The sequence below is a fragment of the Wallemia ichthyophaga genome (genome assembly GCF_000400465.1).
Source record: "Wallemia ichthyophaga EXF-994 unplaced genomic scaffold scaffold8, whole genome shotgun sequence".
NCBI lineage: Eukaryota > Fungi > Basidiomycota > Wallemiomycetes > Wallemiales > Wallemiaceae > Wallemia > Wallemia ichthyophaga.
In genome coordinates, this window is record NW_008806281.1 from 131,368 (window position 1) to 157,284 (window position 25,917).

Below are 25,917 nucleotides of genomic sequence, written 5' to 3' on the forward strand. Positions count from 1 at the left end.
ATCACTTTTGAATACGACATTGTGAATGCGTGGAAATCAAGGTTGAGAACTGGGCAGATTAATTTTACAATAATTCAATTTTCAGAGACTCGAGGCTTTGGTGGTAGCTTAAAGTCAGTCAATTCATTGAGTACATCATCGCCAATTTTCTCACTTGACTTCAAACGTGCATCTTTCATCAGCATCTTAAAGCTGGCTAGATGCGTTTTGTAGGCGTTTGATTCAGCTGGTGTATTGATAGGAAGCTGAGTTTGAGCCAAGTGCGGACTCCACAAGCTGTGAATCAGGCAAAAGCTGAAAGCATTCATACGTTAATCATGAGTACCATTTGTGGGTGTTCTTCAAGTCTTCTTCTAAGGATCTATATCATGCACAGTGCTCTAGATAGAAGTCATAATATGGTCAAAAGCGTTACAAGGATTAATATTTTTCGCCTATCTATACTTCTTGTGCATTGAAAGCTGTGGATTGTAGTGACTCAAAGGGATGCGGTTCTTGGCATGTGTGCCGCAAATTGGGAGGTAACTACGTGGAGCAACCGGAGGCGCGTGGATGGGTGCTGAGCTGGCTTTTGAAGAACTCTCAAAGAGTTGCAAAGTGCTCTTGTCGCTGGAAAGTCCACGACAACAAACTTTGACTTGTTTCGATGTTGGCGCACATTTAATACAGCTTCAATATGTAATTACCAACTTCAAGTAGATTGGGGAAGGCGTAAAAACTCGTGAAAACCTCCAAAATAGAGAATTTCGTATAATAAGTTTTTACGGATATGAATGTTTTAGATCGGATCTTTTAGTATCGGTTCGATGGTCTAGGGGTATGATTCTCGCTTTGGGACACCAATTTGCGAGAGGTCCAGGGTTCAAATCCCTGTCGAACCCTTCCTTTTTTTTCCATCGTTTCCAAGTGGATCTTTTTGATAGCACTCGCTCAGTCATAGTTGTATGGCAGCCTTGAATTGCAATTGGGTATTGCATTCAGTTCTTAGAAGGTAATGAGCCTGAAAATATGTGTGCTGTAGGATATCTCAGCGGACTTCTAAGTGTTCCCACGTGATTGCGTTAAGTGCTAGAATTTTTTGCTGGTGCTGTCGGCTCGCCGGCTGCTTGAAGTGCGCATCTCTCGATCGCATACGCAAACACCATCTGGTGGCAATGCGTATTTCATCAAGCAGTGTCCAAATCAAAAGAATTACACTTCAAGGTAAGAATATTGTTCATTTTGATTTTTTTGGCCTTTCTGTTGTTTTAGGTTTGCTTGTATTCTTCACTCCTGTCTTGATTTTAATTTAAACTTTTCAACTTGTCAACCGTGTTTGTTTGCTTAAAACCCTCAAATGGATCATTGAAGAACGCTATTGTACTTTCTAAAGATTTTGAGCTACCGTTCTTGCTTTTCTCGTCTTTCACTTTCTTTTGCAGATCAATCTCCTCTTCTTTGAGTTGATGGTATCGTCAGTTAGTGCCAAAAGGAAGAAGGCACTAATCGCAGGACATGCTTTTCCCCAATTTTGGAGCAACTCAGTGCCAAATTTTTCAACCGAAACGTTTCGCGCTGAGGCTTCCTTTGATAACACCCTCTGGTCAAATTCGGGAATTCTCTTTAAACAAATTGATCCTCTTCATAGATTGAAGGATTAAAAAACCTTATGTTTGGCAAATCATCTAGCGGAGGTAATTGCATGCCGAAATCATCGAAGGTGAAAAATTTAAACTTGCTTTCCCTATTTGCTTCTTCTTATGATTCGTGATAGTTTTCTACTGGGAATAATAAGTTGTGAATGAGATTGTGAATTTTGTCATGTTCCTAGTGGAAGATTGCCAATGTTGATTCAGTGTGTTTGTTGGTGAGCTTGGGTGATTGGACAGGCAACCAAATACATAAAATACTGCGAGCGCTAGCACTATAAACAAAAGTGTATTTGCTGCTCCTTAGCGCTTGCTGTGCATGCAGATAGCCACGTGACTAGCCATGAGGGTATTCGATAACCCACAGTCAGCAATAAGATTAATTGAATGCACCGAAAGCTTTGAGGAAAATAGCTGAGCAGATATGTTTACGCCGTTAGCCGGTGTTACCGGGAACGAGGGTAGCCGGATTCGTGAAAAACAACAAACACGAGGCGCGAGTCACGTGTTTCTTGGCTGCCGCTGCGGTATTTAGGTGGCCCACATTCCTTACTCTTCTCCTTGCGTTAAAACGTCTTGGGGGCCATATTAAGGCAGGTATAATCCTTTCCCTGTAAATATTCTGCACTAATCCCAGTAAACTTTACCTTCACTGGTTCAACTCTCTCTGAACTTCATTAAGAGCTGGCAGTCCGTTCAAAGTCCGCTTTGAGTGTTACTCTAAGGAAGTTTGCTATCATCACTTGGACTCTCTAACCTCAACCACCAAGACGAGGCAGTCCGCAGATGATGTAAATGTGATTTCGCAAAGTTGAAAGAGTTGTACGACTACGACAATTCTATATTTGCAATTTAGATAGCCTTTTCAAATGTCATACCATCCATCGCTTAGCGATATTGGTGTTTCGCCGTATTTGTTTTTCTGCTCGAGTTCAAGTACGGCTAATCACCAGAGTTGGTATAAGAAATATCCGCCAAGTGCGTGTTTGATATCGCTAGCGATGACGTTGCCGTTGTGACGCTGTGTGCGACGTGCGATACGTCTTGGGGATATTCTTGGAAGCAATCGAGGTTGGTTTAGCGTTAACGACCTCACATAATCTCGTTTAAATTCGTCTTGGGCATTTTGGCGCCATCATATGCACTGTAATCAATTGAAATGCGCTTGGTGCGGCAATTAGCTAGTTGATTTGCAAATCGAATATAGTTATCAAGTCTAGATACAACCTCTACACGCTCTAATTCTTACTAACTGCGTCATTATCGCATCATAGTTGCTGGCTTGCCGCTTTTGACCTTCACGCCAATCAATTTCCTCATTTGGATGAGACGGGACTATAACATAGTACAGATGGCTCAATTACTCTTTGCTAAGCTCCTGCACTTTATTGCCAAAGTCAAAGTCAACATGGAATAGTAAGTGGTGTGCATCATAACTGAAACACCACCTAAGCCATAAATCACAGCTTCGATTACAAACCACAGAAAGAGTTGTATTTCACGCTGGACAACACCAATGAAAAAGTGTCATACTGGACAGTAAACTCGCGTTACGTCGGCGATAATAAATCTATTGAGGTCATATTAAGACGCGACAACTACAGCAAGCCATTCACGATTCGCATATACGACAGACGCTACGACCAAAATCGTCCAGAGATGTGGAATAGGGATAAGGAGCAGGAGTTCAGACAAGCTCTGAATAATGGTGACAGCAAGTTACAGGCTGGGGAAGTGGAAGCGTGGAGAGCATGCAACGCTCAATTCGAAAGGGATTTGGCTACAATGCAAACCATAAAAAGTGAGCCACTCTACTGTGTGCAGCAATTCGTCACCACTGTTACTTTTGAAATCAGCGTCGCCCCACCGGGCCATTCCCAGAAATACTTCACTGCGAGAGGATTCCTTCTTGAAGGCATGGGCGGCGCTCTTCCTCTAACAAGTAAGATTGAAGATGAGGATGCCGAGCTTCTTGTCAAAGATGCATGCAGATCCTTCGACAAGCTTGCGCATCTTGGTATATGTCTTGCAGAATATGATATGAATCATGTTAGCTTCCTCAGGGAATTTGGATTGGAGGCCAAGTTTCAACAGATCAGCAATTGCTTGCTTAAGAACGAGGCAGTTAGCCCTGTCGCGTGGAAGGCCGACGTTGCACACCACAGAATACTCTTCAAGGATGCTGTGATGTTCGCAATTGATAATCACAAGAGAAAGCTTCAACTACCGAACAAATCTTGGGTGGATGATTGCAAGAGTGTTAAAAGCGGTGGCATCAGCAGCGGTAGAAAAAGGAAGAAAAAGTGGAAATCTGCGGTGCGATACTCACGCGCTGCGACGTGCAATCTCATCTCTTGAGGTTGTGCATATGCTTTAAGGTCGTTTTTGATACAGGTTACATTTCAATCAATTAGCTAGTTTTGCTTCATATTCACGTCGTCCTCTTCAAATTCACTCAAGTCACTCCCTTTAGTTTCCATTTCAAATTTTGTAATGTTTCACATGTATATTTGCTACAAGAAAAGGGGTGAAGACGTAATGAGTGAATTGGAGTGAATTGGATAAGTTAGTTAGGAATTTCTTATTAAAAGGGTGAAGAATGTACGTGACTGAATGGGCTGCTATGTGGAGATAAGTTAAGCAAGAGGGCCAGCCTCTTTAATGGTGTAGCTGAGTGTTGTGCTATGTGCTGCGTGCATCACTGAGCTGAAGCGGTGATAGTAATCGCGGGTGTGGGAGCAAAGTCAGCGTTGGAGAAAGGATCATTGAGGTGGATGTTAGACGAGCTCGGAACAATTTCTCCCTTGCTCGACAGTCTTGGAACGGGCTTTCTCTTAACGCTAGCCAGTCTGCCAACGCTTGAAGCTGATCTGGGGAGCGCGCCTAAGCCATCATCAGATACAGTGAGATTGAGTGGCTGAGATTGAGTGGTGTCTGCATTCCCATCCCCATTTTCATTTTCCTTCTCGCCGCTATCGTTCTGCATTTGCATTTGCACCTGCGCAGCCCGCAGCTGTGCATCCTTGATAGAAATGCTGTTCTGCATGATGGGAGACTCGCGCACTTGTTGAACATTCTCCTTGTCCTTGTCTTTGGATGTGTGCGATAGATGCGCGAATGAATTCTACGCGTCGTTATCGTTAGCCGTCTCGTCGAACTTATTAGCACACCACGCTCACCTTGACTGGCCCGCCGATAACGAGCTTATTGAGACGCTTTCTGTGCGTTGAGTTGTCGTCAACTTCATGCGTATTTACACAAGGTATCAGCATGTCTGCGTCCGACCTCTGCGATGTGGTGGTTTAAGACAAAATCGACAAATATTTTTAAGTTTGGAATGTCTCTGCCTAAAAAGGAAATCTTACACGGCAGATGAAAGTTTTCAAATAGTTAGTTTAGATACATTTACGTCATCACGTTGTTCAATTAGTATAGCCATATTGCTGGTAGCCGCCATAAGAGGGCTGGTCGTATGAGTATCCTTGATATCCACTCTGATCGTAAGATACACCTCCTCCATATCCACCCCCTGTTTGAGCATTTGCACTAGCCCATATCTGAAAATTTGATTTGTTAGCTCGCTGTGTTTGATACAGTTACACTCTTCACTCACGTCTGGATTACGCCATGGTGGCAGGTTCTTGCCTTCTGACTGCCATTTCTCAACATAGGATGTATGTGTTGGTTGGGCAGCAGTCTGCCCACTACCACCCTCAATCATACCCTTACTGGTACCGCCGCCTTCGCCAAGCTCAGCCATGAGGTTTGCGTACTCACTATCGAAACCAGGTGCATTGGAAGCGCCCTTGATCTGCTCCGCTTGGGCTGGATTGACGGTACAGTCTCTGGACAAGTGACCAGACTGACCACACAGCGCACATTTAATCTGCGTAGTAATGCTTTCACCCTCTGGACACTCCCATCTTCTGTGGCCGGCGGCACCGCAGCTCTGACAGATTTGGCCTTCGTCGTCTCTGAGAGTGCCGTTCAAAGAGGCGAGCTCTCTGAGTTGGCTGCGCTTATGATCGTTCTCACCCTCTGGTGTTGAAGCTGCAGTCTCTATGACCTTGTTGATAAGCTTTACACACCTCCTCACTTTCTCCTCCGAGTCTGCGCTAACAACGCAATGAAGATCCTCTTCGCCCGATGAATCCATACTATCTGGCCTACCCTTACCCTCCTTGACGGAACCTTTACCTCTGATAGATATCTTAGCGCCAGACTGTCTCTCCATGTTCTTGAGTGAGTTGCCACGCGGTCCAACAAGTAAACCAAAAAAGTTAACTTCTGGGAAGTCATGTGTGGGGATGTAGACTTTTTCAGTGGGGCGCGTTGACCGCCTAGCCTGGTTATAATCGGAAGGAGGTCTGTAGCTGGGATCCATCTTCATCACCTTATCGATAAGTTTAATGCGCTCTCTCTCAAGCTTAAGTTTGTAGCGTTGTTCGCGGGTATTAGTGCGTTTACCCCAGCTATCGTAGCTTGGGGGTGGAGAAGGGCTGCGTTCAGCTTCTGAAGGGACAAACCTGCCTTTAAGTATTTTCTGATTAATCTCCTCAATACGCATTTGAGCAGCGTAACATTCAATAGCCTTTGGTGCCGCGTTGGCGTTGTAGATGGCGGTGGGGAGGACAGCACCCGAGTCTGCAGCATCGCCCCATCTCGATTTACGCTTGCGTGGGTGATCGCTGGGAGGTGGCGGTGGAGGCATTTCTCTCATCCTCTTCTCTGGTCTTTCTGTTGGTCTTCCGCGGGGTGCTTCTTCCTCAACGCCGTTTCCATACTTGCGTCTGTTACCCAGTGGGATATTGTTAGCTGTGAGTGGCGTATTAGCGGTGGGTCTGTGTACACGCCATTCTCCACTCGCCTGAGGACATGGGCGTTGGTGATGAAGAGGTGCAGCTACAGCGCGGAGAAAGAGCTGCAAAATTTTTAGAGACGCGGGAGTATCCGTGGGGTGGCTGTGCGGCATCTAGAAGTGTATCTGTATCTCTACTCGCTTCCACCCGCTTTCTACCCTCTTGCAGCCACCATCACCATCAAAACCGATGGAATCTACCACACAGATCAAAACACGCTTGAGGCAATCTACTCGCGATTGCTCAGCGCGTGGTTTGATATTCGCCTCAATCTGGTCAGCCGAGATGGCAGCGTGTATGCGTATACCCATTGACAGTGCGAGCAATACACCTGCAGCGTTCCTCACTTCCACGCCTGCACGAGCCACGCACGGCGACAGATCGTTCAATCCACCCGACGCCTTATCGTTCGACGACGACCAAGAGCTCGCGAGCGACGAAGAAGATGTCTACGCGCTCGCCAAAGCCTATTACGACGCTAGGGAGTTCGACAGGTGCGCCACTGTCCTCTCCAACTGCACCACCGACAAGAGTTTATTTCTCGCACTGTATGCCCGCTATTTGGACAGCGAGAGACGCATCCAGGAACGCACTGAACCTATCATGGGTGCGTCATTGTCTTGGTGTTGCGACTAGCTCAAGCTCACAATACCAATCCAGGCCCACGCGATACGCGACGAGAGAATGCCAATACCCAAGTACCGCAGATCTTGGCCCACCTGCGCGACCCCAAGGACGCATTCCTGCTCTATCTCAAAGGTATCCTACTTCACCGCTCCTCTAAGCGGATAGAAGCGATGGATGCACTCATCAAATCGCTCAATGCGAATCCATGGAACTGGAGTGCGTGGTTGATGTTAGGAGTGTGTGTGCAAGACATTGACGATGTAAGTGTGGTGTGTGTGTATAAGCACAGAATGAAGAATAAAAAAAGTTGACCATGCCTAGCTCAGCGCCATTGAGTTGCACCTCCCACAAGGTGTAATGATGAGGATATTCAGCGTGCACATGCTCATAGAACTGCACGCAGTAACGGAGAAGCTTCACGGGGCACTAGATGAGCTTGAGGAGGTTTTCACTGACTCTACGCACATCCACAGTCAGCGCGCATTTGTCTATTACAACATGCATCAGATGGAAGAGGCTGAAGAGATCTTTGACAGGCTATACGCACGTGACCCGCATCGCACGCAGGACCTCGACCTTTACAGCAACATCATCTACGTGATGGGCAACCAGACCAAGTTGGCTGCGCTAGCGCACGGTGTTGTGCAGCACAACCGGAGTGATCCGCAAGTTTGCTGTCTTGTTGGAAATTACTTCAGTATTCGAGGGGAGCACGAGAAGGCCATCATGTACTTCAGACGTGCACTGCGGCTGGATCGCGCCTACTTGAGTGCGTGGACGCTCATGGGGCATGAGTACATCGAGCTGAAGAACTCACATGCTGCCGTCGAGGCTTACCGACGGGCTATCGACGCTAATGCGAAAGATTACAGAGCATGGTATGGTCTCGCACAAGCATATGAATTGCTCGGTATGTACAACTACTCCCTTTACTTCTACCAGAGAGCTACAGCACTGCGTCCATATGACCAACGTATGTGGCATGCCCTCAGCAGCAACTATGAACATCTCAGACGGTTCGACGACGCTATCAAGTGTCAATTGAGATATATGGAGCTTGCTACAGATACAGTCGATCCTAAGATGCACATCAAACTGTCCAAACTGTACAAAGACGCTCGTTTGGCACACGAAAGCGCCCTCGAATTGCGCAAGGTTTACGATATTGTCGAATCAAGCTCCGGCGAGTTGAGAGTGACCGATTACGTAAACGTCTATCGCGAACTGGCTGTCTGGGAACTCAACCATGGAAATACTGCACTCGCGCAGTCGTATCTGATCAAGGTCGTCGAAACAAACGCCCCAGAGCGCGAAGAAGCCATGTCTATATTGCGCTCTATCCAGGTCAAGGAGCTAGGGCAGATGTAGATGTAAATGTAAACTAGTTGATATGCACTATGCATAAATTGAAAACTAAGTAAAACAACTAAGAATGATAGTAAGAAAGAAGAAAGAAAATGCCTATGCTAAGATTTTAGATATCTACAGCGCCTGGGACCTGGTCGTCAGAAGGCAAGCTGCCCTGATCAGATATTTCGACATCCGAGTCGTCGTCATTGTCTTGATCGAGCTTGACATTTTCTGGGAGGGCGAAGCGTTGAATGTAATCTGCGGGTGAGTGTATGATCAGCGTAAATGCCCTGAAAACCCGTTCCAACTCACCCTTTACTTTGGTTTCATAGCTTTGGGCATCGCGCATGGAAAGGGCAGCAGCCTCGCCATTGAGTGGATCCGAAGGGTTGGGATATCTGAGCAACTGGGGCAGGAACACCTCGAAGATGTTTATCAGATCGAACATGGGTGACCAAGTCTGATTGATGACATCAAGACACACACTACCACTCTGCTCATCGATATTTGGGTGAAATATTCTATTGAGGAATCCAATTGAAGGGGATTTGAATGGATACTGGTCAGGTAATTCTACGCGTACTTTCCATACACCGCCTTGGTAGTGTGCTGGTGACAGCGCCATTAGAGTGGGCAATTGGGCAATTGGGCCACTCACTCTCTTTGGGACCGTGGAATCTAACAAAAAACTCTTGCATGTTGTCGTTGCTGAGATTCACTTCGTACTCGGACATGAGACTGTTGTTGTGTACGTTAGTCTCTTACCGCTTTCGGAAATAACCAACTGACAGCTTGAATACATCAGTCTCTATTCTGCGCCGTGGTGAACTGTGCTGGCAGTGTCAGTGGCTAGGCCTCGAGATTTCACGCTCAACTTATCATGACGGAATCTATTAAACTCGATAAGGCGAGCGATTGCGGGAGAGAAAGGAGGAAAAGAGCAATGTATAAATATTTACAAGTTCCAAATAGATACTCAGGTATACTAAAATTACCTTCAAAGCGTGCAGTAGTTGTGTTTGAGCAATCCATAGCTACCTTTCTGTGCGTACTTTGCGACACTCTGGCCAAGTTTCGCAGCCTCACTCTGTAACTTCTCCTCGGAGCATACAACGTCGACTATACCAACCTCATTCAGCTGCGGTGGAGTCCAGCGCCTGCAATCCAGTATTGTCTGTCTGATCAGCTGCCAGTTGTTGAGGCGACGCATCAATACCGAAAGCATGCCCGGGGGAATGTTAGAGGCGAATCTGAAGACCTCTCAGCAATATCCCTGATGATACCCCCACTTACTCATTCTCATTCATGCAGAACCACCCTCTGCCGTTGGATTTACCGACGATATAGTCACAGCAGAGCGCCAAGACGAATCCCATGGCGAAGGCGTGTCCATTGACGGCTGCGATTGTGGGCACTGTATGATATCAACATGCAAATGAAGACAGACATAGAGTTGACTCACAGGGGAAACTGGATAAACGGAGAATGAAAGGGTCTAGAATACTGGCGAAGAACATCTTATCGTCCAGCGCCTTATCGAGTACTAAACCGTTGCTGAAGAATTTCAGCCCTGAACCCGTGAGAACCAGAGATGCAGCCGGATACAAGTCGCTACGAAGGGACCTCCAATGAGATTCTACATCATCTAAAGCCTTGGATAACCCCAAATCGAGGAAATCCCTTTCAATTCGGTTCTCTGGCTGGCCATTAGACAATCTATTCATCGTAATCTTGTAGATGTTTGAATTTGGCATTGAGAGAGTACACAAGTGCTCTCCATTGTGCTTGTAGTGCTTATCTTGAAATACAACTATGTCGGACATGACTATACAGGTAATACCCGGTTATGGCTTCCTGGTTCACAGCCACCACGCATACCGCCGCAATGGATCAGAATCAGAATTTCAAAGTCGGTAGCCCAAATGTCTTCATCGAGGCTGCTAAGGATGCTCGTGAGTCTGCTATATTGCTGTGTCTTCTATTTTCTAACTCACCGGCAGTCTGGTCGCTACAAGCATGGCTCACCCAGTGTATGTCCAGCCGCACCAAAACTATCAATATAAACGGAACTCAATATAATATCATAAAATACCTCTCAGAAGGCGCGTTCAGCTACGTGTATCTCGTCAGCGACGCGGACAACGTCTACGCGCTCAAGAAGATCACAAACGGCGGCTTCGAAGGTGAAGTGGGATGCTACCAGCGATTCAAAAGCAAGTACATAATAAGTCTCCTCAACTACTCCATTCAAGATGGCGCTATCAACCTCATCCTCCCCTACTTGAAGAAAGGCAACTTGCAGGACTATATCAATCTCAATTCCACCTTGGATGAGCGCATGTCGCTGCAACTGTTTAGTGGTGTGTGTCAGGGTGTGCAGGTGCTGCACAATCACTACCCCGCACACTCTCACTCCCGCTCTAGCTATCCTCCATCCTCAATTGACCAGGATGTCAACGACGAAGAGGGCGATCAACCTGGTCACGTCCCATACGCACACAGGGATATCAAACCAGGGTGGGTAGCCTTCGCCCACTATTACACCCCGCTGACCCAACTCATCCTCAAGGAATGTAATGCTCGCTGATGACGGCACACCCGTATTGATGGACTTGGGTAGCTGCATCAAGGCTAGAGTGCGCATTCATAACCGGTCACAAGCGCTCGTGCAGCAGGACATGGCAGCTGAGCACTCCTCTATGCCGTACAGGGCACCTGAGCTGTTCGATGTGAAATCGGATACCACTTTAGACGAGAAAGTCGACATATGGGTGGGTGTTTATCGTAGCGAGGAATTTATCTTTCTGACATCAACAATAGTCTTTGGGTTGCACCCTCTATGCCCTCGCTTACTCTCACTCTCCATTTGAAGATCCAAAACAGGCCGCACAGGGTGGCTCTATTGCAATGGCTGCTCAGAGCGGCAGATTTACTTACCCTGCTAATGACACCCACTCGGATACATTCAAAGCAATTATAGAAGCTTGCTTGAAAATAGATCCTTCGAAAAGACCAACTATAAATCAACTCATCAGCATGACCGAACATGCCCTCAGTGTCGGTGTTTGAGAGGCACTTCACATATGCACACGATGTCCACCTACTACACGTTTCAATCGCGATTAATATGTACTTTTACAAACCCAAATAAAAATGCACTATGATGCCAGAATGCCACTGCCCCTGCCACACTAAAATCTAAATGGCCCCTGATTGCTCGATGATACACCCGGAGACAGCATACCGTTGTTGGTCGTGTATGGCGGTGGTGGAGACGTCGATGTATTCATCCCAAAAAACCCAGGCGACAGTCTCGGTGAGGGCATGTTAACGTTTGGAGATGTGATTGGAATGTGCATCTCCCCATCTTTGTCTGAATGCGGTTTGAATCGTTTAGGCAGCAGTCTGTCTAAAGTGCGAACTGCGAAACGAGAGCAACACCACACACCACCAATCAATGCCGTCAACCTGATGAGGAGCTTAGTGAATGACATAGTAGTTGCGTTCATTTGTAGATGAATTGGCTCGAGATCGTATCTGAAGAAAAGTCCCGGAATACCTCGCTGGTGGTTGCTGATGGTTTTAATATCCTCGCGTGCCGAGTACTGATTCGTCGAGAGAGAGTGCCCCGACGCGTCGACATACGTCGTTGGAACTACGTGCATGAAATACTGGTATACTGGGAAATGGTTGTTTGAAATCTCGACACTTCTGTCGAGCGGCTGTGCTATGTAAGGGAAGTGCTGACCGAATGAGAATTCGTCGATAGTGTGAGAGAGGTTCATTACTGGGAAATATGTGAGTGTTTTACTTTTATGCAACAGCTCGACCAACATTTATGATCCGTGTGCTCCAGGCTGCTATAGCCATGACCAAGAGTAGTGATATGCATGTTACCGTTGACCTTCTTGGTTTCGACGCTGCCGTAGAGTCTACATGCTGGACCATTCTTGATGGGTTTCTTGGTTTTCTTGAAACGATTACGCGTACCCGTAGGTCTGAACCACTTCCTGCCTTTCCTGCTATCCTTTACAATACGACTGAGGGTGCTCTGCTTGTCGTGGCCCATCTGATGGTATTTCTCCGGCTCAAAGGTGGTACCATCCTTTTGTATTCTATCGCTCAGCTTCAGCCTGTCGCCTACAGCATCCCTTATGTCTACATTAAGGTAATGGCAGGGCATAGCGACTGTGAGATCGACGTTCAGTTGCATTTCTCTTTGTGTGGTGGTATCTACGCTGAATTGATATTCGTTGTGTCCATACAGCCATTCGCCGATTTCATGAAACACAAGCAGCACTAAAGTAAATATAACAACCACTGTCGCTATCCCGCCCCGTTTCGAGCGTATCTGTGAATATGTGAGTTGTGTTGGCCGGTGATGTGTTTGCGTATACGCACCGTGTACGTCGGCTGCGTCTTGGGGAAAGCGTCAAATGTTCTCAACGGCGGCATCGACATTGCAGAGCTCATTTCAATTGATAGTCACCGTCGCGGTTCAAGGAGATAGCGGGCGCAACCAAGAATGCTACCGTTTAGCGCGTTTGATTGGAATGTTAGTTTTATTGATAAATTTCATTTGACACGCATTCTCTCGTCTATCTTACAGCCATCTTATAGCCAAGTAGAGACGCTATGGAATGGGAAGGCGAGGCTAGAATTAAAGGTCCAGAATGGCTACACAAGCCACTGCTCACATTTAGTCTTTTTGGCCTGCAGCTGGTTTGGAGCGTAGAGCTCTCAATGGCCAGCCCATATTTGCAATCCTTAGGCCTATCTAAAGCTTCTATATCTTCTGTCCTCCTAGCAGGGCCACTCAGTGGTCTAGTAATGCAGCCAACGATTGGTGCACTCGCAGACAGCACAAAGTGCAGATTCGGCAGAAGGAAGCCTTATATCATAGCTAGCGTGCTACTCAGTTCCCTGAGCATCCTCCTTCTCGGTTACAGTCGCAAAGTAGCTTCTATTTTCACCACTATCAACACTCAACCCAACGATGACCTCACTATTTACCTTGCTGTTCTTGCCGTATACCTCGTCGACTTTTCCATCAATGCAGTCCAAGCTGCCGATCGAGCACTCATCGTAGATACCCTGCCATCCTTTGAACAGGAAGGCGCAAATGCCTGGGCCAGTCGCATGATCGGTGTTGGTAGCTGCATCGGTTACTTCATCGGCAACATCGACCTTACTAGATACCTTTCCATCTTGGGAGACACCCAGCTTGAAATTCTGTCATCACTTGTCGCTTTCTTTGTCGTGGTCACTCATTTTCTCACGTGTTTTAGCGTGTCTGAGAGGATCCTCGTGAGAGACCAGGGCACAACCAGCATAAAGCAGGTATTCAAGACTCTCTTTACCACTAAACCACCTCCCAGAGTACGCAAGTTGTGCATAATACAATTCTTCGCTTCAATGGGATGGTTCCCAGTCATGTTCTGGTCAACTTCTTACATTGGAGAGCTCTATCTGGATGATAGTAGCCTGAGTGATGCTGATAGCCGGACAGCAGATGAGGCGACGCGAGTTGGTACGCGCGCCATGCTGTTTCAGGCTATCGTGTCTTTTTCAACCGCTGTCATACTCCCTACACTCATAATACCACTTGTCAAGCCCCAGGGAACTGTACAAAAGACCCGTAATACACTCTCGAAGCTCATAAAAAAGCTTTTACGGCCATCGCTATTGGATCTGTCTTCTGTGAGGGAATTGCGGCTGAAACGACACTCCAATTCTAACAATATTTGCAGATGTATACCATGTCTCACATTGTCTTCGCGGTAGCCATCTTTAGTGCTAGCTTCTCGTCTTCTTACGTCGTTTCGTCGGCAATGGTTGCTGTTGTTGGATGCACTTGGGCGCTCGCCCAATGGGCGCCTTTTTCTCTTCTAGGCGAGAGCATACTCTTGGATGCGAAGAATGGGGAAATAATGTACGATGCGGAAGACGTCGAAAGAGAAGTACTGTTTGATAGCAATAGTTCTAGCACCGAGCATTTGCATCCACCATTACCCCTCCAAGCCCCGCCAAACGCCATCGACGTCACTTCGTCAAGCCAAGCTGGTGTCATGCTTGGTATACTGAACGTATCTACGGTCGTACCTCAGTTTTTGATTACTGCAATCTCGTCGTTTATCTTCTCCTTCATAGAGCCGAAGAAAAATGGTCTTGAGCATAGATCGGCTGGTGCTGATTTCGAAAACACTAATACAAGAGGTATAGGGATAATCATGCGGATAGGTGCATGCGCGGCACTCGTGGCGGCTATTTTGAGCTACAGATTTACCAAGGATAGGTTGTCTCGTAGATGAAGGCCATAATGAAACATGGATAAGTTGGATAATCTGTATAATTTAAGTACATTGATCATTAAGGTATATATTGCGATGTTTCGTGCAACGTGTGTCGGTGCATTCTTCATTCTCAACTTTCAACCTCACTCTTCATACTCTCATTAATAGCGTATTCGGCAATCAAGCATAGTTCTTTGTACTGCAGCTCCTCTAAGACCTTCTTTGCTTCTGGGCTATTCGACAACTCTATCTCCTCCACCTTGTCGACCACCTTGGCTGGCTGAAGTTTAGCGTTATATACTTGCTGTAGCAGTGGATGCTTCACTCTCGCAAACCACCTGTACACAGTTCGTCAGCGTGGCGACTTTGACTTCGGATGCAAATGAACCGACCATTTGGAATTCCAGAAATCACCTTCTCTCCTATGCACAATGGCATGCAAATAATCGAGCAACGAATCGCCTTGGTTCATTTCAGCGTAGTAGTGTGTGCTTTTTATATCGTCATTGAGCATGTGCAGTGCTGCGCAGGGGTAAGTCGGCTGTGCGAGAAATTCAAAGACCCCACTAACAAGCTTTTACATGAAAACTGGCAGCGAGTTTATCAATGTCGCCCGTTAGAGGCGGATAGTACACTTCTTGGTCGAGGTTGAGTGCCGGAAGCGGGTCGCGCTGTGATAGTTGGTCGTATATCATTCGAACTGTTCTTGTCATTATCCTTTTTTCTCGTATTCTCGACCCGGGGAAATTAGATTTCGGTGCGATGGTTGTCGAAGTAAAAGGAAAAGTTGTGTTGACACTTGTTGCACAGTGTAAACTTTCTTATTGGCTTTTCTTTAGGCTTTGATATAAGTTTGGTTTGCTCAATTTTTGCCCACGTAAACCTGTTCTCCTGATTGAAATTCGAAATTCCAAAAGTCCGGTTTCCTATGAGGTCATTTCTTTCTGAGAAAAGTCACGTTAATTTTTGATCAATTTTGTTTGAAGCTATGCTATTATATGCTAGTATGGCTGCTTTATCTTTTATGAGTACCCCGACACAGGTGTCTCGGCGTGACTCGGAATTAATTAAGATGAAAGATTTGAGGACTCAGACCCAGACTCAGTTCCGGAACAATTCAAAGGGCTATAAATATGAAACAATTGGTTGATTGTCTCAGAAATTGGTTTGTTGGCTTATATCAGTCTTTCTAAAACTTTGATTGGCAAGCTGATCTCTTCATCACAGCTTTATTTCGACAACTTTTCCGCAACAGCAAATTGAAGCTAACTTGAAACAACCTAAGTAGCTCTTTCTTTAAACTGATACCTCCTGATGATGATGATGATGATGAGATCTGATTATATTGTTAAGACGATACATGTTAGAAACTGCGTCATCAATACTTCTTATAGCATGAGGAGTCAAAAGGGGTGCTGAAATTACTGGAAGCTTTTCTTAATTCGTAATTCGTGAATTGTTGGTGATTCTCAATTACGCTGAATCACCGGAGTATCTTTGGTACGTAGTCAATTGCGGTTTGAAGGATTCGTACAGGGCTTGTAGAGAGCGTGAATTTCTGTGTATTGATCCTAATTCGAACCGAGTATTGATCTTGGTAATCTTTCTTCTTAATGTGATTCTGGCCATTTTATGTCTTTTGCAGACGAAAGTTCTATGGGAGATGTTGTCCTCTGTGCCACACGCACAGCATTGAGGCAAATTGATCAGTCGGAAACGGCCTGATACCTCCTTCGTCACGTATCTTAAACTATTATAAGGTCGATAATAATAACTGATAAACTTAAAATTTTACCAGCTAAGTTAGCGTAACGGTTCCACCGCGGCATGGGTCCGATGGTAAGATTCTATCTTAGGGTTAGTAGAAGTTGAGGCAAGCGCCTCCTTTTAATAAGCCTGATAGCGAACCGGGTTCGATTCCCGGGTGCCGCCGTCTTTTTTATTTTTTTCTTTATTGAGTAACCCTAGACCTATGTGGCCTATTAGGACTGTGCGCAAGAAATTACTTTCCGATTATGTGCAAAGCCCAATGCCAGCAAATAAGCAATCAAGTCTGTTGACACGCTGCGTCATCTGTCGTTGAAGTCGAACGCGATCAAATAATATGGGCTGAGTTAACGCCAAGACCATCATCAGCCTGGGCGTAAAATGTCTCAGCCGGATATTGCAGCACAGTTGCACAATCAATAGCTTAGCTAACGCTGCATGAGTACCCTGCTCCCCACTCTCTGAAACCACTCACTTCTGTAACATGAAGATGGAACTAGATAGCGGAGTTTGGGTGTTGATAGCATTTAGTGAGCTCATATATGTTCTAACTCCAGATGGCTAAAATCAAAAATAGTAATCACAATCATTGTTTGCGTGTTTGGTATTGTCCTGGCAATGCTTCTCAAGCTGTATCTATTCAAGAAAAGTGGTGGACAGCATATTATCCCGGATGAGACAAGCACTCATGACAAAGAGATGGCAATGCACTGTAGTGAAGATCTTCAGAATTCTACACTTATTCAAATCTTTAGAGACTTAGAATAAGTTATATTCGATGTACAAAAAGCAAAGAGTGAAGTGATGCCGGCGTGTATATCAGGAACTGTGATTAATTGATTTTGTTAGCATATGAGAGGCGTGTGTGTCATATCTGTGATTAAATCATCTCTTAAAGTATGAAGAGCCAATTTGTAGCTAGAACGGCTTCTTAGTATAAAGAAGAGTAATTTTAAGTGAAGTGAAATGACGTGGTCCGAGTGGTGTGTGTGGATGTGTGTTTATGTTTGCATTGTGGTGATTTGCAAAGCTATCAATGTGCTTGCCCAATGGCACTGTCAATATAGAACCCTTGCAAACTATCTTCAATCGTCATCAGGTCGTTATCGTCAGACTCCTCGAGCTTGATATACGGTGAATGTGATTTGAACTTGTGTGAATGTAGGTCGTTAGGAGGCAGAGAATGTGGCGAGAATATTTCAGTATGATATAACTTGTCAGCTTCTGCACTTAGTATGTCGCCAGATGATAGCGAAATGCGCTCGTCTTGATCCGCCGAGCGCGGTGTGTGCGGTGTGTGCGGTGTGTGCGATGCATAAGCCATCCGTGGCGAGTATAGCGGGTGTACCAGCGAGTACAGCTGCTCTTCCCGCGCGGGCGGTATCGGCAATTCAATGTCCTTCGTGTCTGGTGTTTGGACGGCAGACGGAGGATTAGAATGGGAGTGGGAGTGGGAATGTAGAGAGCACGCTGCCTTTTGCAAGATCGAGACTTCATCTTCCGTGTCGATAGTGCCAAGTGGCGTACCCAGCTCGACGACTTCTTCGCTCTCTTTTAACGAAGTGCCAGTTGGGGTTCCAAGCTCTTCGACTACATCATCTTGCTCGATCTGTTCAAGATACCGCTCTTCCTGGGCAAATGAAGCACTCCTGTCATAGACACTCCGCATCACTCCTTCCTCCTCCCGAGGGTCTTCCGTGTGACGATGTAAATTTCCACTTTCATGTGAGTGAGTTGACGCTTTAGTTGATGAATAAGCTATCGACGTTTCGAATGAGTTTCTAGGCGTAGGTTGTTGGTTATCGTTAGCACCATAATTGAAAACACGGATAGGTTTGCGAGGGATGGAGAATTGGTCTGATTCGAAGGACATTTGGTGCCTAGGTTGCGGTCCCGAATTGAAGTGAAGAGGGAGCTGAACCTCTTCAACTGATATAATAGACTTGCATTCGGGTTGAGGGTGCTGTGGTTCGACGTGGTCTAAAGGTTGAGTGGGTTGAACAGCTTCGGTAGATTCAGTAAGTTCCTCTGTATTTTTCATACTGCGAAGAAGCGAAGAATGCCTTTTTTCAATGGATATCCCTCCACTTGTTCTTCTGCTTGCTCTCTCCCTCGCTCGTCCTCTTGATGGCAGTTGTTCACGTTCTTCGGTATTCTCTTCCTCGTGACTATCACCTAAAATCTTTGATTCACGTCTTTCTGGGGAGTATCCTGAAGGGTCTTGAATTACATAATGTTCAGGGTTTGTTCGCGGCGTCTCAGAGTTGCCGAAGTTGCCGAGACTCTCGGCGGGAAACTGATGGGCACGAAGCATGCTAGAGTTCGAGGAAAGAGGCTGCCTTTCGGCCATAGATTCATCCTCTTCCTTGAGTGGTTCGACTGGAGAGATCGTAAGTTGGGAGTTGTGCATATGGAACAACCACACTTACCAGTACTCAACCAAGCCTGTATAGGTTCCCAATCGTCGTGAATATCTTTCATTGGGTGCTCATTGATAGTGGGTATCTGATCATTATCTGCAGCAACGGAGCTAAATCTTTGAGGTACGGCAAAATGAGTAGCCGGAGAAGTGGGCAGGCTGGACATGGATGGCTTCCTAAGGTTAGTCGATGAAAAGGCCTTCCTTGGGAAATTGAATAGACTGAGCGTGTTCCTCTTCCGCACACCAGAAAATTGTGATTGAGAATGACTTGTATTTCTTTTAAGTGATTGAATTGTATGCCAAAGAGAGGAGCTTCTCTTATCTGTTGATTTGTTTGAAGAAGAATGCTGACTTTGACTAGATTGTCGGTTTCGCAGCCGCTCTTGTTCCTGCTGCTGCTGCACGGTCAAACTCGATGCACGCGACGGCACCGGTGGTTGAGCTTCCGGCCTCACTAGCGATGACTGCCTGTTTGGTATATAAGAGGACGGTAGTGGTACGTTGAATGTGTTTTTCGGTGGGTTTGATGTATCCTCGATGCTCTCGCTGCTCTCGCTTGGATCCCCATCCGAACCGGACGGCGGTGTGAGATCGCTGGGAGCAGGTGACGGTGTTCGCGATGCACTCTTTGGCCGTCTTGCAGATCGTTGTGGTCTCGCTGGCCTCTTCTGAGGCACCTCGAGATTGCTCATGGTGGAGGTGTAACTTCAAGTGGAAGGAGCGCGGAAAAACAAAGCGTTAATTTGGTCAATCAGGAACTCTGATGTTGTATATGTTAGTAGATCATTTGGTGCTGGAGTGTAATCGCTACAAACGCGTATAACCGGTCTCTTAATCGTGCAGCCATGACGCTCGGATATGCAAAGTTACAGGATGGACGGATAGACGGTGCAGATGGTGCAGGTGGTGTGGACAGCACGCATGAGCCACCGCACACGATCCACTCCAACTGGAACAAGGCTGATGCAAATCTCGAGGAAATCACGCTGGACGATCTCAGCGAGCCAGTCGAGCCAGCGCCACTGAAGCGCTCCCTGATAGCCGGATGCGGGCCACTCGGGCGCAACTACACTCCCAGCTCCATCTACGAGTCTGCGGCCCCCGTTGAAGCCGTCAAAGTGGCATTAGACAATGGTCGGTGGCGGCTTATAAACTGTGGAAATCGAACGCTCTCTCTTACATTGCATACACAGGTGTGCGTGCTTTCGATAACGCCCCTCACTACGCACCCGCCGAAGCCGTTCTCGGCCGGGCGCTTAACATCCTCGAGCCATTGCACCCGAGGCACACATACACGCTCATCACCAAAGTCGGTCATTACGGCGATGAGGTCAATTACAGTGAGGCGCGTATTCACGAATCTCTCCGCAGATCGTTTGCATATCTCAACACGGACTACCTAGATATCGTCTACCTCCACGATGTCGAGTTCGTAGCGGAGGCGATAGCTGATATCAACGAGGCTGGTCAGCCAACAAGAGTGCTCGACAATCTCCAAAAGTACAATTTGACTGGTGAGCCGAGGATACTGGGCAAGGGCGACGAAGAGGTGCTCAACGCCCTACGGATACTCAACGGGTATAAGAAAAAAGGCAAAATACGCAATATAGGCGTTTCCGCACTACCCTTACCAACACTGCTGCGTGTTTCTAGGTTGGCTATTAGCCACCTCGGAAAAGATTCACTGCAGTATGTCATGTCGTATGCTAATCATGGCCCTCAAGCGCTCGCTCCACCCAGCTATATCCAAACCAATTTTGAAGCATTCGAGGGGCTGTTTGATGACAGTATCTCTCTCGTCACTGCTAGTCCGTTCGCTATGGGCTTGCTCACTCCTCAAGGCCCCCCAGACTGGCATCCTGCGCCAGATGGTCTCAAAGATACTGCAAAACGCACAGTGAAAGCGTTGGGCCAGGAGGCTAGCAAAGCTGCGGCGAGCTTCTCTATGCGCAAATATACAACTGTCAGCGGTTGGCAGAATGCAGATGAGGTAAAACAGGGTCTGGAGGCGTACCATGACTCAAAAGCCAGCGAAAGTGACTTGGAGAGAAAGCTCGTTGATGCCTTCATAAAGTCTGGATGGAGTGGCTATGTTTGGAGTAGCGGAAGGGTGTAGCTGTAGTGAATAGAATTTATAGAATACTGAGAGTGTACCTAGACAATGATATGAAATAGCGAGCTTAATTGTTTTGATGAAGTTTCTAAAACAAAACGATTGCAAAAATATTAGCCCCACGCGGGGCTCGAACCCGCAGCCTTGTGATTAAGAGTCACACGCTCTACCGATTGAGCTAGCAAGGCTGTTAATAGCGTTCTCAACAATTTACAATATAATCTTAATTTGTGCAAAAGCAAAGATGTCACAAGGCATCAAATTTTGACATTATAGACGTCAAAATCACACAATAATAGACAAGTTCGACAAAATTTCTACTTTGATGCTTTAGTGAGTAAAAACGAGTAATAGTTGCAAATATGACGGTTATCTCATCAAAACAACAAAAAGAGGCATTCTGCAGTATCTTTGAAAGTATAAGTGCTCTTCTGTAGCTGAAATATGCTGCTTAGTGTAATAAAAGCTCTATGAGCATAGTAATAACCTTCCAATAACAGTTTGAACTCAGTCGATTTTCGAGGAGATGACATATTCAAGAGTGTTCTTAAAGTCATACAAAAATATCATTAAAGCAACACGATACTGTCTCAATGAACCCAAGACTGATTTAAAAGTTCATGATATTGATGTGTTAACGCCTCAAATACCCAAGAAAATAATGGGTACCTGTGACGCAAAAAAATGATTGAAATTCCAAATTGCTTGTTGTATCTACCACTACTTCACTTGTAGCACTTTTAGTCACCGATCTGAATCACCTCTGCACGTGCATCAATGATATCACGAGAGTCATAATATCAGAGTGAAGACTTAGTGATTCAAGCCATGCTAGGTTCAAGAAAAGGAAAACCTTAGATTGCTTAATTTATCATCAAATTCTTCCTATAAACGTGTTCAATGGGTTAGGTGTTGTTTAGCGCTCTGCAATGGTTACAATGGTTTTGGCATGTCTCAGAGATAGACATTTGAAAAAGAGAAATACACACTCCTAAAACCCTGAGAGGCACAAATTCTTAAAATTGGCCTTATATTCTGTAAATTGCCGATACATGCTTTTGTACCTGAGTCGTGCAGCGAGCGATTCACAAGGCGTTTTGTGCCAAATAATTGAGCCGCACCAATTTATCACAGGTATCTCGACAGGGGGACGTAAAGCATAATAAATAAAGAAAGAACAAAAGAGTGAAACGTGAGAGTGAGTGAAGGGTATAGACAATTCTCGTAAACAGAAATATCGTTATTAAGCTCAAGTAGCAGATAAGACTAACTAGCAGAATCGATCGACTGCCTCCTCTCAGAGGCTGTGATGAAACTAGCAGCAGTGGTAGCAATAGTAGTAGAGCTCTTCTTATAATTAGAAGCAGGATTATTGTAAACTAAATCAGGACTGCGGATAGGATTGAGCGGACTAGTGCCAATGTTGTAGCTACGGAGAGATTGAGTGGTGTTTGAATCGAAACTTTCTCGGCGACTGTTAGGTGCCAGAGCTCTAGTGGAGAATTCGTCGTCATCGAGTTTGAGTGAGGAGTGCAGGCTAGATTTAGTGATAGAATTTGAGTTGTCATTGTGGTAAATTCTTCCAGCGTTTGAAGAAGCGAGAGTCATGATTGAAGCGTCGTCATTAGGGGGAGAGAGAGGACGTGGATTGTTGTGTAGTTGAGGACGTGTGTACGTGGGAGGGGTGTTGTAAGAGATCTGGGCGTTGTGAGAGTTGTAAGAGGAGTTCGGATTAAAATGAGGAGAAGACGGAGAAGCCTGGGCGATTTGAGCGACTTGATGAGATTCTAAAGAGGATCTATCGTGTGGATCGATGGATAGCAGAGTAGTTGGCTTAGTACTGGCTTTAGAAATAAAAGTATTCGATTCGTTGTCGTCGTCGTCGTTGTCTGGATGATCGGTGTTAAGAGTGGAATGAGAATGAGTATCTGGATCGCTGTCAATGGAGTTGGAAGTGAAGCTGATGGACTTCTTGCTATTGAGGGGTTTTAAGCTTGCGTCATCGTCTGCGCCGTTGTGTGGGCCGATTGAAGATTCTGGGTAATTTGATCGCTTGATAGTGGAGAATGAGGTGTGGTTGACGACGCCATTGAGAGTGGACCTGCGCTTAGAAGATGGCTTTGGCGTATCGTGTAGCTCGTAATCGTAAGCAAAACCGGGGGCAGGGGGAACATTAGTGGAAGAGCGTCTACCAAGGCGTTTACTCAGCCAATTGATGATTGGCTTCCGATCTTTCTTTTTAGTGGCTGAGATTGGAGTGGTGGTGGGTGTTGTGTGTGGTTGTTGCTGTTGCTGTTGTTGTTGCTGCTCTCTCTCCTCAGAAGATCTCATGACTGTGAGCTGCAAACAAGTTCAAGTGACGTGAGCCATTCAACATGAAAGATACAAGAAGGAATTTATTTAATTCCCTAAAACACCCTTTTAACCTCAATAAACATTTCCTTGCAAATCTACGTGGGTTGCTGTGAGCCTGTGTATTCTGCCCGCCGTCTCACCCACCTTACACCTCCCGCCAGTACCTTGCCTCCTCGCGTCTGTTTTGCAACTCAGCCAATTGATGATTGGCTTCCGATCTTTCTTTTTAGTGGCTGAGATTGGAGTGGTGGTGGGTGTTGTGTGTGGTTGTTGCTGTTGCTGTTGTTGTTGCTGCTCTCTCTCCTCAGAAGATCTCATGACTGTGAGCTGCAAACAAGTTCAAGTGACGTGAGCCATTCAACATGAAAGATACAAGAAGGAATTTATTTAATTCCCTAAAACACCCTTTTAACCTCAATAAACATTTCCTTGCAAATCTACGTGGGTTGCTGTGAGCCTGTGTATTCTGCCCGCCGTCTCACCCACCTTACACCTCCCGCCAGTACCTTGCTTCATCGCGTCTGTTTTGCACAGGTAAGCGTGATTACAAGGTACACAACTATATTCCACTGGTTTCGTTTTGCAGATGAGGCATATAATTGGTGTGTTTGGAGTGTTTGGAGTACCTGGAGTATCTATAGTACCCTGAGTACCTCGAATATCGTTAATATTACTCGTTTTACTCGTATTGCTCATCGCTGTTTCTAATCTTGAACAAGAACCACCATCATGACCTCAATAAACAACGCCATCCACTCAATCAAATCCCCGCTTTTAAAATCATTCCTTCTCTCTGAATCTAATTTCTGGTTTGTGGCACAGAAATCCCAGCATCTCCTGCCGCCATCAACGACCCTCGAACAAGCGCAATCTGATCCTCGCGCTTTGAGACCTTCGCCGTTTCAATTCAGAAAGTCCAAGCTCACCGGTAAATGGCAGCCCCCGCGTTACTCGAGGAGACAGCAGGCTGACCTCATCAAGGCTGCCAGAGCTGAAGGCGTGATGCACCTACTTCCAACTTCAGTCAAGGACGCTGTCACCGATGCTGTTTCCGTTGAGAAACCCTTTAATTGGCAGGAGAAGGCCATGTTTGATGTCCTCCCAAGGGCTCCTAGAGCCGTTGCAGAGAAGAAGTTTAAGGGTAGTCTCTGGCACAGGAAGCAGCCAGCCAGACAAGCAGCAATCCATGAAAATCTACAGAACATGTCCCAAAAGATCGATTTCTGGAACAAGGTGCGCTGTTCTCTCTCTTTGTTCTGTCTTCTTGCTTACTCTCTACAAAGGAAAAGGAACAGCGCAAACAGAAACACACTCCGCCACTACCTTTCTAGATTCATTTGTTTCACACTTTATACATTACTCTTTATCGCATTCGTTTTCTTTCCCTCCTTGCCCTCTTCTTGCTCCTCTCCTTACTCTCCATTCTCCATGGCTAGACGTTTCACTGTAAAAGTTCCAGCGACTTCTGCAAATCTAGCGTGTGGCTTTGATTGCCTGGGTGCCAGTTGGGAGGGTATTGATTTACGTCTGAGCGTCTCTCACCAACCCTACCCCGCAACGAAACACACAACGCCTACAATCACCTACACAGGCGAGGGAGCTGGCGAGGTACCTCTGGATCCATACAAGAATCTAACGACGCGCGTGTGCATATATGTGTTAAGATGCCACGACATAGGAGAATTCCCCGACGAGTTGGACATAAAAGTGCACAACGAAATCCCCTTTGGACGCGGTCTGGGCAGTTCCGGTGCTGCGGTGGTAGCTGGGGTCTTATTAGCGGATGCGCTGGCTGATTTGCGTATGACGCCGTCGCGCCAGCTCGATTTCGCGCTAATGGTTGAGCGTCACCCCGACAACGTAGCTGCAGCGTTGATCGGCGGGTTCGTAGGGAGCTACCTGAAAACGTTACCAGCGGGGGCGCTCGACCCATCCAGCGTGCCCATGAGCGAGGTGCTACCCGAATACCCGCGCGACGCCAGCAAGGACTGGGGAAGCAAGCCTCCCGTCCCCCCGCACGAGATCGGCCACTGGCTTCGTTATGGCTGGGCAGAGCAGATCAAGGCGCTTGTAGTCATCCCTCAATTTGAATTATCTACCGCCAAGGCTAGGGGGTGTCTACCGGAACTGTATGAGAGGGGAGATGTCGTTTTCAATTTACAGCGCCTCGCTGTACTTACTACAGCTCTCTCCATTAATCCACCGGACCCACATCTTATTTGGGAAGCTATGCAGGACCGTCTCCACCAGCCGTACCGCGCTGAGTTGATACCAGGTCTACCGGAAATCACTAGATCTCTCACACCTTCAACCCACCCAGGTCTGCTTGGAATCTGCCTCTCAGGCGCTGGTCCAACTATACTCGCCCTGCACACACATAACGATGACGCCATTGCGCAGGGCATCTGCAGCATCTTTGCAAAGAACGGCGTGCAGTGCAGACTCGAAGTGAAGGGGATATCGCTTACGGGTTCTACGGTGAATTGGGAGTTAAAATAATGCA

The 25,917-nt window shown here is 46.4% G+C and overlaps 15 protein-coding genes, 2 non-coding genes and 1 pseudogene across 18 annotated transcripts; 9 read left to right on the forward strand and 9 right to left on the reverse strand.

Moving 5' to 3' along the window:
- Nucleotides 1–800: 800 nt before the first annotated feature.
- On the forward strand, nucleotides 801–881 carry J056_004994. The gene has a single exon. It is a non-coding gene; the product is annotated as a tRNA-Pro (tRNA).
- Nucleotides 882–2,497: 1,616 nt separating this feature from the next.
- Nucleotides 2,498–3,986, forward strand: J056_004445 (uncharacterized protein; the record flags this gene model as incomplete). The annotated part of the gene is made up of 2 exons (XM_009269640.1): nucleotides 2,498–2,582; nucleotides 3,082–3,986. The coding sequence occupies 2 exons, from the start codon at nucleotides 2,498–2,500 to the stop codon at nucleotides 3,984–3,986; spliced, it is 990 nt and encodes a 329-aa protein (XP_009267915.1).
- Nucleotides 3,987–4,326: 340 nt separating this feature from the next.
- Nucleotides 4,327–4,900, reverse strand: J056_004446 (uncharacterized protein; the record flags this gene model as incomplete). The annotated part of the gene is made up of 2 exons (XM_009269641.1): nucleotides 4,327–4,752; nucleotides 4,808–4,900. The coding sequence occupies 2 exons, from the start codon at nucleotides 4,898–4,900 to the stop codon at nucleotides 4,327–4,329; spliced, it is 519 nt and encodes a 172-aa protein (XP_009267916.1).
- A 150-nt stretch (nucleotides 4,901–5,050) lies between these two features.
- On the reverse strand, nucleotides 5,051–6,600 carry J056_004447 (Branchpoint-bridging protein; the record flags this gene model as incomplete). The annotated part of the gene is made up of 2 exons (XM_009269642.1): nucleotides 5,051–5,185; nucleotides 5,242–6,600. 2 exons carry the CDS (start codon nucleotides 6,598–6,600, stop codon nucleotides 5,051–5,053), a joined length of 1,494 nt encoding a protein of 497 aa, XP_009267917.1.
- A 76-nt stretch (nucleotides 6,601–6,676) lies between these two features.
- Nucleotides 6,677–8,482, forward strand: J056_004448 (Anaphase-promoting complex subunit 8; the record flags this gene model as incomplete). Its single annotated transcript, XM_009269643.1, has 3 exons — nucleotides 6,677–7,094; nucleotides 7,148–7,374; nucleotides 7,436–8,482. The coding sequence occupies 3 exons, from the start codon at nucleotides 6,677–6,679 to the stop codon at nucleotides 8,480–8,482; spliced, it is 1,692 nt and encodes a 563-aa protein (XP_009267918.1).
- Nucleotides 8,483–8,588: 106 nt separating this feature from the next.
- On the reverse strand, nucleotides 8,589–10,287 carry J056_004449 (Ubiquitin-conjugating enzyme E2 8; the record flags this gene model as incomplete). Its single annotated transcript, XM_009269644.1, has 7 exons — nucleotides 8,589–8,722; nucleotides 8,777–9,073; nucleotides 9,123–9,202; nucleotides 9,254–9,292; nucleotides 9,517–9,714; nucleotides 9,758–9,878; nucleotides 9,927–10,287. 7 exons carry the CDS (start codon nucleotides 10,285–10,287, stop codon nucleotides 8,589–8,591), a joined length of 1,230 nt encoding a protein of 409 aa, XP_009267919.1.
- A 62-nt stretch (nucleotides 10,288–10,349) lies between these two features.
- J056_004450 (Serine/threonine-protein kinase ENV7) lies at nucleotides 10,350–11,533 on the forward strand (the record flags this gene model as incomplete). The annotated part of the gene is made up of 4 exons (XM_009269645.1): nucleotides 10,350–10,416; nucleotides 10,465–10,981; nucleotides 11,034–11,235; nucleotides 11,285–11,533. 4 exons carry the CDS (start codon nucleotides 10,350–10,352, stop codon nucleotides 11,531–11,533), a joined length of 1,035 nt encoding a protein of 344 aa, XP_009267920.1.
- A 122-nt stretch (nucleotides 11,534–11,655) lies between these two features.
- Nucleotides 11,656–12,937, reverse strand: J056_004451 (ER-derived vesicles protein ERV41; the record flags this gene model as incomplete). The annotated part of the gene is made up of 3 exons (XM_009269646.1): nucleotides 11,656–12,251; nucleotides 12,299–12,815; nucleotides 12,866–12,937. The coding sequence occupies 3 exons, from the start codon at nucleotides 12,935–12,937 to the stop codon at nucleotides 11,656–11,658; spliced, it is 1,185 nt and encodes a 394-aa protein (XP_009267921.1).
- Nucleotides 12,938–13,099: 162 nt separating this feature from the next.
- J056_004452 (General alpha-glucoside permease) lies at nucleotides 13,100–14,775 on the forward strand (the record flags this gene model as incomplete). The annotated part of the gene is made up of 2 exons (XM_009269647.1): nucleotides 13,100–14,164; nucleotides 14,215–14,775. 2 exons carry the CDS (start codon nucleotides 13,100–13,102, stop codon nucleotides 14,773–14,775), a joined length of 1,626 nt encoding a protein of 541 aa, XP_009267922.1.
- Nucleotides 14,776–14,887: 112 nt separating this feature from the next.
- On the reverse strand, nucleotides 14,888–15,452 carry J056_004453 (uncharacterized protein; the record flags this gene model as incomplete). The annotated part of the gene is made up of 3 exons (XM_009269648.1): nucleotides 14,888–15,095; nucleotides 15,150–15,279; nucleotides 15,329–15,452. 3 exons carry the CDS (start codon nucleotides 15,450–15,452, stop codon nucleotides 14,888–14,890), a joined length of 462 nt encoding a protein of 153 aa, XP_009267923.1.
- Nucleotides 15,453–16,579: 1,127 nt separating this feature from the next.
- On the forward strand, nucleotides 16,580–16,689 carry J056_004995 (annotated as a pseudogene). Its single transcript has one exon. The product of its transcript is annotated as a tRNA-OTHER (tRNA).
- Nucleotides 16,690–17,557: 868 nt separating this feature from the next.
- Nucleotides 17,558–19,638, reverse strand: J056_004454 (uncharacterized protein; the record flags this gene model as incomplete). Its single annotated transcript, XM_009269649.1, has 2 exons — nucleotides 17,558–18,903; nucleotides 18,954–19,638. The coding sequence occupies 2 exons, from the start codon at nucleotides 19,636–19,638 to the stop codon at nucleotides 17,558–17,560; spliced, it is 2,031 nt and encodes a 676-aa protein (XP_009267924.1).
- Nucleotides 19,639–19,791: 153 nt separating this feature from the next.
- On the forward strand, nucleotides 19,792–21,062 carry J056_004455 (D-arabinose 1-dehydrogenase; the record flags this gene model as incomplete). Its single annotated transcript, XM_009269650.1, has 2 exons — nucleotides 19,792–20,080; nucleotides 20,140–21,062. The coding sequence occupies 2 exons, from the start codon at nucleotides 19,792–19,794 to the stop codon at nucleotides 21,060–21,062; spliced, it is 1,212 nt and encodes a 403-aa protein (XP_009267925.1).
- Nucleotides 21,063–21,174: 112 nt separating this feature from the next.
- J056_004998 lies at nucleotides 21,175–21,247 on the reverse strand. Its single transcript has one exon. It is a non-coding gene; the product is annotated as a tRNA-Lys (tRNA).
- Nucleotides 21,248–22,325: 1,078 nt separating this feature from the next.
- On the reverse strand, nucleotides 22,326–23,390 carry J056_004456 (uncharacterized protein; the record flags this gene model as incomplete). The annotated part of the gene is made up of 1 exon (XM_009269651.1): nucleotides 22,326–23,390. The coding sequence occupies one exon, from the start codon at nucleotides 23,388–23,390 to the stop codon at nucleotides 22,326–22,328; it is 1,065 nt and encodes a 354-aa protein (XP_009267926.1).
- A 77-nt stretch (nucleotides 23,391–23,467) lies between these two features.
- On the reverse strand, nucleotides 23,468–23,732 carry J056_004457 (uncharacterized protein; the record flags this gene model as incomplete). The annotated part of the gene is made up of 2 exons (XM_009269652.1): nucleotides 23,468–23,509; nucleotides 23,559–23,732. The coding sequence occupies 2 exons, from the start codon at nucleotides 23,730–23,732 to the stop codon at nucleotides 23,468–23,470; spliced, it is 216 nt and encodes a 71-aa protein (XP_009267927.1).
- Nucleotides 23,733–24,143: 411 nt separating this feature from the next.
- On the forward strand, nucleotides 24,144–24,745 carry J056_004458 (uncharacterized protein; the record flags this gene model as incomplete). The annotated part of the gene is made up of 2 exons (XM_009269653.1): nucleotides 24,144–24,647; nucleotides 24,698–24,745. 2 exons carry the CDS (start codon nucleotides 24,144–24,146, stop codon nucleotides 24,743–24,745), a joined length of 552 nt encoding a protein of 183 aa, XP_009267928.1.
- Nucleotides 24,746–24,842: 97 nt separating this feature from the next.
- J056_004459 (Homoserine kinase) lies at nucleotides 24,843–25,913 on the forward strand (the record flags this gene model as incomplete). The annotated part of the gene is made up of 1 exon (XM_009269654.1): nucleotides 24,843–25,913. The coding sequence occupies one exon, from the start codon at nucleotides 24,843–24,845 to the stop codon at nucleotides 25,911–25,913; it is 1,071 nt and encodes a 356-aa protein (XP_009267929.1).
- Between the last annotated feature and the right edge of the window lie 4 nt (nucleotides 25,914–25,917).